General features: G+C 37.5%; 1 protein-coding gene across 3 annotated transcripts in view; it reads right to left on the reverse strand.

The window, feature by feature from the left end:
* Nucleotides 1-213: 213 nt before the first annotated feature.
* The window catches only part of ERICH1 (glutamate rich 1), a 61,965-nt gene continuing 45,988 nt past the window's right edge, over nt 214-16,190 (reverse strand). For 2 of the 3 annotated variants that reach the window (XM_063389323.1, XM_063389325.1), the window contains 3 exons: nt 8,230-8,607; nt 5,310-5,504; nt 214-765 (listed from right to left, as the gene is read on the reverse strand). In XM_063389323.1, coding sequence (XP_063245393.1) covers nt 692-765; nt 5,310-5,504; nt 8,230-8,607 — 647 coding nt within the window. In that variant the 3' untranslated portion in view covers nt 214-691. The remainder of the gene's footprint in view (nt 766-5,309; nt 5,505-8,229; nt 8,608-16,190) is intronic. The other variant, XM_063389324.1, reaches the window with a different exon arrangement.

Genomic DNA, 16,190 nt, shown 5'->3' on the forward strand with positions numbered 1-16,190 from the left:
ACTGTAGTATCTACACTTGGACAAATTCAGTTGCAGAAATATTACACAGCAGTGGACAGATTACACAGTAATCAGGGAGAGAGAACCCAGTCCCATAACTCTGAAGTTGGTGAAACCCATTGGATTTACCAGGCTGAGGCATGGAGTAGTTCTGAAAGTGCCATCCAAGTTTCTGCATAACTCCAAACAGGACTTACATGACCCACACATAGAAACGTGTCTATGTCCACAATTGGACAGTTTATTCAGCAAAAAGACATTCCTCAGACATATTGTTGCTTAGGTTTAAATATAAAAAAATATAGTTCTGTTTTCCAGATATACAAAAAAAGTCAAGAAATACAACTTCCAGAAAGGAATTATAAACTTACAAACAAAAAAGATAATACTATACTTCTTAAACAAAACACCAGATAGAGAGACTTTATCATTCCAGTTAAGTCCCTTATCCTAAAGTGAAATGCACATGTTAATACACTGAAGACTCAGGCCATACTCTTGACCAACCCATCACAAAAGTCACATTGTAGTTATACCTTCATTGTCTTCTGGAGTTTGTAACACAGAAAATTAATTCATTTACCTGAAGGTGTAGAATGTATTGACACTGCTCTTACTGAACAACTGCTACTTGGTTAAGAGTTTGTGTATTAAATTTTAATCCTGTGCATTTGGACACAGGGGTAAGGCTTCATTTCCTGTTCTTCACAGGAAGAATATCGGTAATCCAGTAGTGAAACAGAGATGTGGCTACCTTGGTATGATCTGAAACAAAGAAAACACATTCCTCCTGAAATACCTCTATGACATTTTTGAACACTGAGAGAAAGACTTGTGCAAACATCTGTTCCATTCAATATTAACATTTCAGTAAAAGCAGAGCAGATACTGGAGCTTGAAGCCTGATGCCTGTGAATTTCTATTTAAGCAGGTACATTTTATTTTAGGAGGTCAGTCATTTGCATTTTACTCGTATACTTTGAAATTTCCTATTTTTTATGATTCAATAATTCAGAAAAAATGACATTGAAATGACATGATCTTATGAGCAAAGCTTCTTTCCGTCTGGAGAGTAATTTCACACATCATTATTTAACTCACAGTAGTACCTAGAAGCCCCAGTTGAGAATGAGTCATATTGTACACACAGCTGCATTAAAGCCTCAAAATGCTACGACTTCTGTCCTAATGCAGAGATTACCTATGTGACTTCATTCATTTTTATTGATAGGATTTTCTGCAGTACTTATCACATAATAATCACATTTAAGATGATTCTATAACATTATGCTAATACAGTTTTCAAATTTCCTTTTCTTTGAATTCTCATTCATTAAAAAAAAAAAAGAAGTGTAAATTACATCATTTTAAGGCCTCTGTATATCCAGCCTCTGCACTGTTGGCACACAGTAACTGTATTAAGTCTGGGCTGCAATATGTACCTCCCCCTGCAATGAAGACTTATATAAATGACAATTCTCCAAAAAAAGGCAGTTAAAAGAAGCTTCTAGCTCTGCCATGAGTGATAATTTCCTAGGCAACAAGGGAAGAATATGTTTGAGATTTGAAACTAACCAACAAAGGGAAAATGTTAATAGATAATAGAATGAAGTTGATGAGCAGAAGTTCATAAATGAGTTCATAAATGAGGAGATAATGACTTTTTTTTTAATTAGGCGATCACCTATCCTTTAATAATTGATGTGAAATGGGAATTAGGTAGCTCTCATTTCCAAAGCTAGTTTCCAACCAGCAAAGGGAGCATTACTTCCAGTCACAGCTCCTCTCCTTTGCCCACTGCACTGTGGAGGATCATGAAGGTCTCTGGCTTCCTTTGCTAATGGCCACGGACTTTCTATCAGAACAGCAAAGCCCCCATCATGAGAAATCCATGTCTATGTGACTTCTACACATTCTCTTTCCTGCACTTACAGAACATTTTAGGTAGAAGTAAGTACTTTTTTTTAAAGACTACCAAATAAATGGAACTAGTAATATGGCGTTTTGTTCCCTTTTACAGTCTGAGAACAGTAACACTCTAAATAACCATGTTCACATGAAGATTCTTGACCAATCTCAACTTTGTCTGATCATTCACGTACAAGGTCAAAGGCAACTTGACCGAGTATTTGAAGCACAAAGTACAAGGTAAGTTGATGGAGGATGACAACTAAACAGAGCAACCAGTATCTCTGAACCACAGAGGTTTTTTAAAGTATTTTTTCTCCTTTAAATGAAGGGTTAGAAGATAACAGCTATTGTTAATAATTCTTGTGTCTGAATCTCCTTGGTATTTCCTTGCAGAATTTATCAGACCCTACCATCACCCTTGTTAGGACTTTTTTCAATATAACTGCAAATATTGGGATCTAAGAGCTTAAGATAAATCAGAAATTTATTTCTTGTTTCTTTTTTCTTTTGGATGCATTGTGATTCTCAATCTGAGTAACAGGCAAAGAGTTGCAAAGGAAATAACAAATCACAGTGTTGAAACAGTGGTTTTGAATTTGTAATCTGCAGACCTGGAGCAGCCCATGGCTTTATTCTAAAGCACATTTATCATCAGTAGGCATAAGCTTGCCAAGTGGGACTTAGTAACCCTAGTGGAAAGTTGGATAAAACCATAACATCCATATACCAGCAAATAAAAGACATAATGGTATGGATAATTTGTAACTTTTACTAGTGGAGAATGTGCACTTTTATGAAGAGATGTATCACTTCCTATTTTTTTTCTTATGCTTCCCTTCCTGGAATTAAAGATAAAACTAAACAAAACATAGCACCCATCTTTACTTCCTTGATGATGATATCTTAAGTAGAATCATAACCATAGGAAAAAGGGTTAACATACTGTTTCGTGAACTACGGGGAATAAAATGTTTATTTTGTAAATATAATACACCTTCCTAAAATCAAGAGTTTTTTTATTGTGTTAGTATGGAATGACCTTTCCTTCTAGTACTTCACTGTAAAAATAAAGAGAGAAAAGACAAGATAATAAGACAAAGTAGTAAAAAAATTAGAGGTTACTGCTATGTATTGTGCATTTTTACCTTCATAAACAGCCCTAACTCGTCTTTCTATAATAAGAACTTGAATTTGTTAATACAACAAAGGTTGTATTAACAAATTCAAGTTCTTATTATAGAAAGGTATTATATTACAAAGGTCTTTGTAGTAACTTTTAACTTTTATCACCTGCTCATTGGGAGTGAAAACTAAAATGTGAAAAACCCACTCTGGACAAGATGACCTGATTTTGAGCCAAATCAGGCTAAAAAAAAAAAAAGAGTATAATTAAAGGTGTAATTCAAAGTAAAATTTCAGAGCATTGTATTTTCATTCAGCGAGTTTCTAGAATTACAAATAGAATGTATTTTTTAAAGTCTGCTGAGGAAAATTAATGACTAGCAGGTGTTTAATTATCCTTTAATAATTTATAAAAATGGTTTTTCCTCTTTCTTATGTTGCTGTACCTCATGAATATCAAATAAACTACTATGGTTATACCACTGTGAACTCAGAATGAGATTACAAATTGGGCCCAGAGTGACAGCAGTTACTAGGGAAAAAAAATCAACTGGAAGAGTAAACAATTCCAGGCTGTAGGAGCAGAAACATTATTGAATTTTAAAAATCGCTCAGAAAATTGTCTTTTGCTTTTTCAAGTGATGAATACATAGACTGGAAAATTAGGAGTTTTAATTTGCTTCTGTTTTCTCTTTTCATTCTGACATTTCTGCTATACCAAAGGAAACAGAGCAACTTGTCTCAAGGCTGCAAAACCTGACAGAACTCCAACTGTATTGTATAAAAGTTAGATAAGGCCTGTAAAGAATATCCTGAATATTGCCACTGCAATTCCATTTGGATTTAATCAAGAAAAGCTGAATTAGTTCATTCAATAAAGGGCAATACATTTTCACAATTCCTGCTGAGTTCTACTTGGTTTGCACACATGTATTACATCCAGTGAGACAGTGATTATAATTAAGATCAGAGATTGTAGGCTGGAAATGCACAGAAGGATTGCACCCCACATATATGTGGATACTTCACATCCATCAGAACCTTAAGGGTTGTCATACTCCATGTCTACCCTTAAAAGAATACGTATGTACTCCTCTAAGAGCATCTTTTTCAAAATGTATCGGATCTGAACTCCACAGGCAGGAATTCTCTCTTTTCTCTGTCCAACACACAGCATTCAGTAGGCTCCAGTCTTGATGAGGATCTTTAGCCACCTGTAAATTATTTAATGAAGCTACAAGCAGATGTCTCTTCTTTGAATGCTGTTGCTAAGCCTCGATGGCTATGATCTTAATTACACTGTTACCACACTGCTACCACCTCTGCTGTTGCTTTTCAAAAGACTTGGAGTACAATCTAAAATGGTTGAGATTCTCTCATGCTGTAGCCAAGTGCTCTCAATTCTGATTAAATTCTTTGGGAGGCAGGAAAATTCAGCTTATCCTGTAGATTTTTGTCTGATGCTGCAACACAAGTTCTAATGACTAGTAGCAATGACTGTTTAAATGTAGGCTACATGGAAAATGAATCATTATACAGGATCAGCATGTGGACTACATGCTGATCTCACATTCACTTGAAGAACTATTAACTGTACAAGAAGAGATTCTACTAAAATTATAGGGGTTATAATAGAGAACAGAAGGAGCCTGTGCCTCAGGCATGAAAAAATTTAATAACACAGTATTTTTTTCTTTTTATTAATGACTTCAGAATATCATTTTTAATAAAGAGTAACTTTAAATTTTTACATTATCAACAGTATTTTTTAGAAACTTTATTTATAGACAAAACCAAAACTGTAAATCAAAATTTAGCTTGCAAAGTCTGTGTATTAAAGAAGCCACAAGGTGACAGGAAGAAATAAAACAATGGGTTTTATTGATTCTTATGCATGTAAAATTAATCCTTAGCTAGAGGAATGAAATCTCCCAGATAAACAACTTAACTCTTGCAATTTAAAAAATCTACTATGGGAATGTATTAAAAATATGACTTAAATACAATTAAATCTTAAAGCACCTCAGATTTTAAAAATATTGGTTTAAACCCCTGATTCATCTTGTATTCTGTAGTTGCTGCAAAGTGAGAAAAGCTTCTATATTAATTGTAAACAAATGGCAAATACAGATATCACTGTATTTTTGGTATCTTGTATAAGCATATATTTACTATCACATCATTATTTACAGTTTCCTAATTAAAAAAAATAAAGTGGTGTGAATTTAAATCCACACAAAAGTATCAGTGCCTGAACAAGAGTGAACAGTACCTACCAGCAGACATCATAGATTGTTCTTGGAATTGTTTCAAAGCATCCTTCAATCTCTCAATATCCTGTAGCAATACAAGGGATTTCAGCCGATGCAGATGAGCCACATCTGAGGAAGAGATGGTGCGAGATTCAAGACATTTTAAGAGCTCTTGGGCAGTTGCTGAATTTACAGCAGCATCTCTGCATTCTGATTTCTCTGCAAAAACAGTTAGAAAACTATATTAAAAATATTCAGTGAACTCAGAGAACTTTTCCAATTACTTTTTTTCCTAAGACAGCATTTTCCTTTTTAGCACAAATGACAACCAAATACCAGGTACTAAAGAGCAGCTTGCTAAACATTTTTTGATAAATATTAAAACAATGGTAAAATGAAAACTACAAAAATCAGTAAGTAAAAAGGACAATAGGATTCCTAATGATAGAAATGCAAGAAGAATCAAATTTTCAATATTAGCAGAGAAAGAAGGTGTGAACAAGAAACTGTACCGTGGCCAAAGCACTGTGGTTTTGCTTCCTACACACTATATATTATAAACTGCAGACACATTTGGAGAAGGGAACAATTCTGTGGAACTACTACAAAGCCCTTCTGGAGGCACACAATTACTTTGGTAGTGCATCTTTATGTTTTTATTTAAAAAGTAAGTATTACAGCATGCAAGACAGCAGAGAAGGACATACTTTGTTGTAATGGGTTGACCTTGGCTGGATGTTGTAATGGGCTGACCTTGGCTGGATGCCCACCAAGATGCTCCATCACTCCCCTTCCCAGTGGGACAGGGGAGAGAAAATGAGATGAAAAACAATTCATAGCTTGAGATAAGGCAGTTTGCTAAAAAAAACCAAACCCACAAAAAACACAACCAAAACTACCAGATGTTTGCACACATATAATTAAAGAGGAAGAAAGGTTTATTCTCTACTTTCCACCAGTGAGTGATGCTCAGCCACCTCCCAGGAAGCACAGCTTCAGCTCATGTAGTGGCTGCTCTGGAAGGCAAACACTGTAAAAGAATGACTGTAATGAATGTCCCCTCTTCTTCCTCCCTCCCTTAGCTTTTATATCAGAGCAGACGTCATCTGGTATGGAATATCCCTTTGGCTAATTTGGGTCAGATGGCCTGGTTGTGTCCCCTCCCAGCCCCTTGATGGAGGGGAATATTGGAGAGATGGTGCTGGTAAGATGCCAACACTGCCCAGCAGTATCCAAAGCTCTGGTGTGTTATCAACACCTTTCTAAAGCACTGTGAGGGCTGCTGTGCACAAATTAACCCCAGCTCAGCCACACCCAATACAATTGTTTACACAGTACCAAACCATAAATTCACTATTCCATTCCAGTAACAATGTGTTGTCTGTCCCTTTAACCAGACTCCCTTTAATTCTGTTTTTTTACCAGCAAGACACCTGAGAAGTACAGAACTTTACCCATTCAGATTTTTAACATAGGTACTAGAAGTATTATCCAATGTGACCATTTGAAAATGCAGCTAAAAGCAATGGCTTCCAATTTTATCTAAAAAAATAGGGAGCGTTAAGGTCATTCAACTAGAGAAGGCAAACAGCATAATATCAGATCTATCTATAAACTGGAATTTGCCTAACAAGAAATTTAGTCACACTGATTTACAGATGTCATATCTCATCTTCAGATGAAATTCCTTTCACATAAGAATTCCACTTTGTGGATTCCAAGGTCCTCACTGGCTCAACACTCCAACCTGCTGGTTTGAAACTAGAGCCAGTCAGTTTGTCAAAAACTGCCAAAACCTGAACTTAACTTGCAGGAAAGCTGGAAGTTCAACAACACTTAAAAATCAACATGCAACACAGCTGTGGACAATTCATCAGGTTTCTGTTCTGGGTCATGTATTAACAGCAGAACTTGAAGAATTTGCAATCTTGCTCAGTCCCTGTGGAGTTCCACTACAGCAAATGCAAGCAGCTTAGCTTGCACTTACTTAGACATATGGAGAAGTAGTAAAATTCTTAATTTTAGTGATGGAAATACCTTTGCCAGAAAGCATGATAGATTTCAAATGCTAAGCTTAGTATGAAGATCTGATGCAGCAGGAAAAATTAACATTAGGCAAAGAAAATTCTATGTATAAATCTTGAAAAAGTTAACATGAAATCCCTGATGTCATCTTAACAAGGTTTTTACAGTAATTCTGTAACCAAAAGATTAATTTTATGGTACTAGAAGCTGACAGCTCTGCCTTAAGATGGACTAATACAGGTAGGTAAGCTATTTAATATTCTCCACTCAGCTCCACAGTGACCAGTGAACATTCAATACGCCATTAGGGATAAATCCATTCAATTCTTTTAAAAGTACTAGGGAATGTGCACTGAGCATCAATTCCCATTGATCTTGTTCACAAGCATTTTATGCCAATATACTTTCCCACTGCCAATAGTATCTTCCCTTTTCCTTTACATGCTGTCTGTCTAGATTTCCTTATAGAATACAAATAAATCTCCTTCTGGGAAGCAGAACATTCTGAAAAGTAGATTGGTTCAGAAATACTAACCATGAAATAGTTTAGGATAACAACTGCCCTTATTTGAAGTTTTCTGAAAGCAAGTGGATGTTTGCTTGCAGAGGGAAAAAGAATTCTAACCATTTGTCCCAAGTGCATTGTAATGTTTAAGAGAAGAGCAAGGAACATTATGTGTATTTTTAAAGACGGAGGACCACAGTTTTTTCTGTTGATGTGAATTCTTACATATTCATGTATACACCAGAAAGTGGGACAAATACTAGGTACTCACATGCCTTACTTCTTCTTAGATCTCTCTTCAAGAGAGACACTTCTTTAGCAGATCTGTCCCACTTTACAGCAGTAATAAATGCATATCCATTTTCCCCTGTGTGGTAATACTCATAAAAAGAAAGGATAAAGAGTGGTACATACTGTCAGCAAAATAAATTTGTTGTGTTGCCTGCAGAAAGTCCAGAATGCTATCTGCCTTTTCACCTATGTCTTTTAGGCCTGCTGCTTCTTCTGTGTTGTTTTTGTCAGGCTGATATGTAAAATCCATGCTGGTAGTTTTTGTTACTAAGCCAGCTGCTCTCCTTCTTTCTTTCTGTCGCTTCTTTTTCATTTTCTTCTTTTTGTTTTTGCTTATTTTGGGACCGTCTGTTTGCTGCAGCTGTAAATTATCTTGAACAACAGTGTCTTGCATTCCCAAATCTGTTTGTTTTCCATGTAAATTACTAGGGATTTGTAAACTGCTCTTTTGTTTCTTCCTTCGAATGCGCTTTCTCTTGGTTTGCCCTTGATATTCCTCTTCTGTGGATTCAAAAGAGACATGAGAGCTGTAAATAAGAAGATCTGTAATAAGCATTTTAGAACTGCATGCAATGAAATATGACACCCTTCAAATTCTGGGATACCTGAATGGCTCTAACCTTACTTTTATGCTTACAATGTCTTTCAGTACTACAATGTCAAAGTCAACTTTTCTGAATGCATTAAAAAGACAAGCTTTTTTCTCTTCTGCTTTCAATAAAGACTGTATTCTCCTTCATGCTACATACTTTACATCTCATTTACTTTAAGACAGATAATATGGTTCTATACAGAGCGAGGTCAAAAGAATCCCCAGAGCAAAAAGCAGTATGGGCAGACATGACATGAGAGAACTCCCCAAAGAGTCCCACACCACCAGTTGGTAGACCAAGAACACAAGAAGAGTGTACGTAATTTACAGTGAAAGACAATAGTGTTTATATTGATGACATCCATTCATGACAATGCTGTGCTTTAAACACACAGGCATCTGTTTCGACTCATCTCTTTTCTCCTCTTTAAACATTCGCCTCCTTTGGAGAATCTTACTGCTAGCTCAGTTTTGGACATGAACTTTATAGGAAAAGCAAGCAAGGCAACAGTGACCTTGGTAAGTAATCTCTAATCTCTTTAACAGCCTGCCTTGGTTCTATTGTTCCCTTGCTACATTATAATTTCCTTACTACCTAATTCTTCAAAAGCCTCAGATGTCACAGCAAGTAAGTCCCTCTTGCTCTTCAAGACAGCATTTGCGCTTTTTTACTCAGATCTTATCCCTGTACACAAAGCTCAAGTTTTAAAGTAATCTCTGACCCTGAACTGATGGCTCCTCCCACACACTCACTTCAAGGATTAGCCCTTCTAGCACTAGCCAAGGATGATTTGGCCAGAAGCCAAAACCCTTCTTCCCTCTGAGAGCACTGCTGCTGAAGTCCATATTCATGTCTATAATAATTGCTGTCCAATTAACTGGTATTTCCTCATTCATGGTCTAACAAAATCCTCACACATTTAACACCATGGATTGCAGAATGCTAGTTTTCTTCTATATATTGAGTTTGAGTGGTAAGATTTTGGTCACAGGGGCTACTTCAGTGAGAAGTTGCCAGAAGCTTCCCAGAGTCCAGCAGAGCCAATGTCGGCCAGCTCCAAGATGGACTGCTGCTGGCCAAGGCTGAGTCATCAGTGACGGCAGTAACGTTTCTGGGATAACAGTTATCCATATATATAGATAAAACTATAAAATACAGTTAAGAAGGGGAAAAAAATTATTGTGCAGAAGCAATTGCAACTAGAGAAGAGCAGAGTGAGAATAGGTGAGACAAATGACTCTGCAGACACCCAAGATCAGCGGAGAAGGAAATTCTCCAGATGCCAGAGCAGACTCCCCTGCAGTCTGTGGTGAAGACCACGGTGAAGCAGCTGTGCCCCTGCAGCCCACGCAAATTCATGGTGGAGCAGAGATCCTCTTGTGGAGGACCCTTCAGCTGAGCAAGAGCAAGGCTGAGGGAGGCTGTGACCGCAGAGGAAGCCCATGCTGGAGCAGGGCCTGGCAGGATCTGTGGCCCTGTGGAGACAGGAGCCCACACTGGAGCAGGTTTGCTGCAGGACTTGTGAGCCCACAGAGGACCCACACTGGAGGAAACTGTTCCTGAAGGACTGCATGCTGTGGGAAAGGACTACTGCTGGAGCAGTACATGAAGAGCTGCATTCTCTGTGAAGGACTCATGCTGGAGGACTGTCTCCCACAGGACGAACCCCATGCTGGAGAAGGGGAAGAACTCCTTTCCCTGAGGAGATGAACAGCCTGCAAGCCTCATTCCCTATCTCCCTGTGCTGCTGGTGAACTGGGGATAAAGTTAAGCCTGGGAAGATAGGGGCGAGGAGGGGGGGAAAACAGAAAGGTGCTTTTAAGATTTGATTTTACTTTCCACTATCCTGCTCTAATTTTGAGTGGTAATAAATTCAGTTTGTTTCACCAAGCTGAGTGTCTGTTTTGCCCATGACAGTAATCAGTGAGTGATCTCTCCCTGTCCTTATCTTGTGAACCTTTGGTAATATTTTCTATCTCCTGTCCAGCTGAGAAGGACAGTAATAGAATGGCTTTGGTGGGTGCCTGGTGTTCAGCCAAGGTGAAAACACCACATTCTAATGTTTTGCTCTAGAAAGTTAAGACATTAATCCTTCCCTCAATCCCTACCTGCATGCTTCTGAATTCCTTACAGTGCCCTGAGCCTAGTACCCTTATTTATCTGGATTTACACCATTCTCTTAGGGTCAAAGCATCCTTGCTTGGCTAAGGCTGGTGTGATACAGGAGAGACATCTGAAGCCTAATGCTTGTTTCAGAATGATATGCATAATCTCCTGAACTGTCTCAGACATTCTCAGTGTTTGGCTTTCTCATCACTCCTCCCCCTAACCAGTCTTTGTTGCTATTTTCTCCATAGTTGGAGGCTTTCTCTTTAATTTCTGTTTCTTTTTCTGTCTTGAACTCTGTCAGCTCTGAGCCACTTTCTCTTTAAATATCACTACAGACTTTTAGTTCTTTAGCTGTCAGATGACTCACTGCAAAGCAATTTTCCATACTTTCAATGAAGAAGGCTGCATAAAAATAAATTTGCTGTATTGTAATTGAACACTACAGCACATTAAAGACATGCCAAACGTCACCCTAGACCCACAGTGTGGAATGTTTTGCACCCATGGTATTTCAGCTAAATATCTTTATATGTGATTTGGACATATGGGATGTGGGAAAAATAATGTCTGTGTCATCCTGAAGGAATAAAATATCAGAACTGAAGGCAGATATGAATGGTGAAAGATGCTACAAACAAAACACCAGTGTTTTATCTTGAGATCTAATTTGGGTTTTCATGGAGATATTTGCATTAAAATAGGTGAATTTTACTGCAAATATATATACATTGTTTTGCAAAATTTCTCAGCCCTCTGTTAACCTGAACAGCACTGTTTGCTAATAACACTAATTTAATCTGTGCTCTCAGCAAAGTGGCCTAATTTGCTCTTTAAGCATTTGAGACGCCCAAATCTCAGTGAAACTATAGCATGCTGTGCAGCCAAGCACCCTTTGGTTTGAAATCACTTGAAAAAAAAAACCAAAAAAACCAGGGCAGAAGCCAGGATGGGGCTTAAGATAACAAATGTTTTGAGTCAAATCCAGGAGTTTCCTTATCCTAAGTAGCTCAGGACAGCTGAATGTCTGAAGAGACCACAGTGAAGCTGTCAAAAGGCGGAATGAATGTAGTCTTCCCATGTGTAGGTATTAAGATAAATGCCTGACTGAAAGGAAACCAGAACTATGCTGACTTTCCTCCAACACAGGAAACAAACACAAGACTCTTCCTAGTTCTCTTGAGGAGCTAGAGTGGCACTCCTTTAGCAGTTTTGGTCGTTCTTTGCCCTGTATTCTAGTATCTGCTGCTCCATGTGTGGGAGCTATCAGTGATTCAACATCAGGAACAAATACAATGAAATGCTTATAAATGCACGGCAATGCACACAAAAGGGATTAATTTGAATAACTCGGTAGGGGTAAAGTGAGCTGATATCAGCTCAGGAAAAACAAAAGCCATACCTGTGCATCCGCATGGAAAGCTCAAAGAAAACATTTGCTCAGTTGGTATCAGTGATTATAACAGCTAACAACTTGTTTGCATACATAAGAAAAGAGATGGAAAATAACAGGAAAAATATTCCAAAGCTATTATATAAACCTATTGTACTGTTCAAGCTTGTAATGCTGTGTTTCTTAGCATAATTCCAGAACAGTAAGATTTTGGCAGGCAAAAGGAGGACTCTCACAGAAGTTAGCAGAGAAAGAAACTCCAAAATTATTTGTATGATTTGACTTGAAAGAGTAACAAAATAGACTTAATTTCTGCCTCCTCATGTGAAAACAAAGTGACATGCAATTAATCTGAGCTGTTTCACAAGCTAATAGAAGTAAACCTTTTTTTTCACTAATGGTACAGTTTGCTATAGATTTCCGATGCGTGTGGCATACAGAGGAGCCAAAAGAACTGCTTGTTCCTATAGCCAGCAAGGCTCCCTGATTACAACAGCCATGCTAAAATATAAATGAAAGTTATACAAGAAACATACACCATAAAGTTTATGTCACAGCCCACACAATGACCTTAACAAATGACATATTCAGTGGGATCCGCCTCCCACAGCTTCAGCTGCCTGAAAATACTTAGTGCATACTTAGACCTATGCTCCCTCTGATAACCCAAAAGACACCTTCTTCTTTAGAAAGCAGTTCATCTCATCCTAAACCAGCAGGGATGGAAACGCAGCCTGAAGGACTTCATGTCTCTCTCCCCTTCCATTAACCACAAAGGAAATTGAGATGATGAGTTCTGACTAGATGCTTGCAACACCTGAGAACAATCAGTCTCTTTTATAGAAAATATCGGTACACAGGAAGGTGTTTCTTAACATGAGTCTGCCCATCAGATGATTTTTACTAATTAACAAAATGAACTATTTTATAAAAGTCCCAAACAAGACCCAACTTTTGAATGATTCTTTACATTTCATGCTTGTAGGGAGGCCTGATAAAATTTCAATAGATATAAATTTGGTTCTAAGAATTTTTCCAACTGACAGAAAAGATTTGTTACATCAAAGCTAAGTAATTCTAAAAAATGCAGGGAATATACACTATGCAAGCAATCTCAGTATTTTAAGCAGCAATGATAGGAATAGCTTTGAATCACACTAACTCTAGCCACAACTATGGCTACACTTGCTCTAATTCCACAAAAGCTGATGATTCTTCTGTTCCATATTGGTCTGTCACCTTCCCTATCTCTGCTCTACAAGTTGCTTAACTGATCACATAATCCAATTCTCCAGCAGCAATTGACTCTAACCTGTTTAGTCTGCATTTGGTGCTCTTTCAGACTGAGCAAAAGCGTCTTTCAGATGGAATGCCCATATACATTTTCCAGTCACAGTCATAATTTCATAGGCATTTCTTTCAGCCTTAATAAGAACCCGTTCCTCAGGAACTGTTCAGAGTTCATTTTTTTGCATAGATTCCTTTCTGGATGCAGTTTACCATGCAGGTGCACAGTCACACCACTCTGACTCTATGATATGGAAGTAGGAATGCGCAGCCTCAGAATGTAAGTCAGCACTAAAAGAAAAATTAATTTTCTAACAGCCTATCTTATCTTGTCTGAATGATTTAAATGTTTTCTCCATTCAAACAGCATGTTTTTTTTACAGAACAGAGGTAGAAATACATAAAAAAAAGAGACTTTAATGAAATAAGAGGACTCAGTTTATGCATACAGCTTACTGAATTGTGATCATGAAAAGTCAGCGCAGCCAGTTGCTATCTTCAAGGAAAAACAGAAAACAATGAAAAATAGAAAAAAAAATATTGACAGAAAGATTCCCAATAAGCTTTTATTGAGTTCTATTATATTAGGAAGTTACCTTCATCATCAGAGCAGCTGGAGACACAAAGAGATTAAATACAAAGCTCAACATAGGCTAAGAGCAACAGCTGACTTCCTCCTGCCCAGACTAACCATTAGCATGAACACGCTGCTGGCAACTCCATGGTGGAAAATACAAGCTTCCTTGAGTTTATCTTTACTATTTCAGTTCCTTCAGACAGTGACAGATGGAAACACTGTGAGACAGCATCCTATAAGACAATGAAAAATAGGAGGCTGATTACTTAGATGTCTGCAAGTCTAAGGCATACGAAGTTCCACAGTATACAAAATGAAGTTTGGCTATAAAATGGGATTTTTGAATGCTATGGATTTTTTAAAATCAGGTCCCTGAATATTATTATAACAACTTTTAGAACAGGGGAAAAAAAAGAGACAAAAAACTATGTAAAGCATACTGAGAAAACAGAGTCAAAGAATATCCCCTCAGCTCTAGGAATCCATACAATGTGCTCATTATGATTCAAGTATGGCAGCTGGCTCTCCTGTTCAAGTCCCATAGTTGGCTGTCTTGATGTTGCTCATGGTAATTCTGTTGGTTTTATTTGGTTTTTGGCTTTGGATTGTTTTCTTTTTTCAGAAAAACAGGATGTATGCCCTCCTGATTTTTCAGCCAGTTTAAACTCTTTTCTTCCCTTTGAAACTGGATGAATCTTCCATGGTGTACCATGCAGCCAAAGCAGAGGAATTTAATTTTGGTTTAGGATCTTGTAAGGGAAAAAATCAATGTTATTTTTAGTGTCAATTAAGATATTTGTAGCTGCAATTTGACCAAGGGTAAGAAGCTGTGGCTGGTGAATGCAATAAAAAAGAATGGTTCATTAGAATAAAAGCAGTCCTGGAAAGATCTCAGGCACACAAAATTACATTACTATTTTTCACTCTTTTTTGAGGAAACTGCTTCAAATAATCTGAAATCAGAGAAAGAAAACCCATTTAAAAACTTTAAAACTTTTATCAACGTGCAACACTTGTAATGTTGTAGAAAACTGCAAAAGACTGGAAGCTGTTTAGGATAGGCACTGTCCTTTATTTTTTCATTCATACTATGCTTGTGTGCTGACAAATGAAGAATTCACATAAAACTGGCAAATGTTGCATAAATGCTGCCTACCACAAAGGCCTATTACCTCCTGGATTTTAAGCAAATCCAATTAATGCTAATGACAATACTCAGTTAAAGGCAGATACCACTTTCTGCATGAGTATTCAATCATAAATGCTCACCTGACTGTATACACAGATGAATTTCTCTTAGTCATAGTTAAGTCAAATTCCTGCCGTAGGATGAACTGTACTTGGTCACATCAAACAACTACCTACTTCTATGTCCAGTATCAAACAGTAGCCATACACTGCATTCAAGAAAATGTGAACTCTGGACTTACATAGAGGTAGAATAATGGTTGTTCTTTCACAGTTTTTACCCAATAACTGCCATAATTTTGCTTTTTGATTGTTGCCGAGTGCTAAAATGTTGTTTTCATGGTTATTTGTATTATAAAATCTTACTCCTGCTTGGTAACAGTCTATTCTGAGCTCACCGTCTTGCAGGTAAATTTTGACTGGTTATTTTTTCCAAAGTACATCACTTGACAACTGTTTAAGATGTGTTTCATCTGTTGTTTTTGACAAATCACTCAATCTGGGATTACACTGCACCCAACCCTAGCCTTTAGTGCAGTCAATATCCATGTAGCCATCAGGAAACCTGACAGCACTCCATTCTTCTTACCTGACCATCTCTTGAACACAAGCCTCCAGTTGTGACCTCTGTTTTGAGAACTGCTGCATTCTCTTCGTCTACTTACCTATTCTGAGGCTTCATCTTTCATGTTATGTCTACGTGCCCTCTTTGTAAAGGGGCCTTATCAAAAGCTTGGTGGAAATTCAAGGAAACCACATCAGCTGCAGCATGGTCCTTATCCATGTATTTCCTATGTCTTCAGAGATTCCAAGATGTTTGTACACTACCTCTCTGCAAACCTCCTGTTGATCTGTCCCATGCAGATCACAGGTTATCAAGCATCCACAAATATTACTTTGCACCACAACTTGTGCTGAATTGCCTAAAACAAAAACCAGG

This window comes from Prinia subflava, chromosome 2 (genome assembly GCF_021018805.1).
Source record: "Prinia subflava isolate CZ2003 ecotype Zambia chromosome 2, Cam_Psub_1.2, whole genome shotgun sequence".
NCBI classification, from domain to species: domain Eukaryota; kingdom Metazoa; phylum Chordata; class Aves; order Passeriformes; family Cisticolidae; genus Prinia; species Prinia subflava.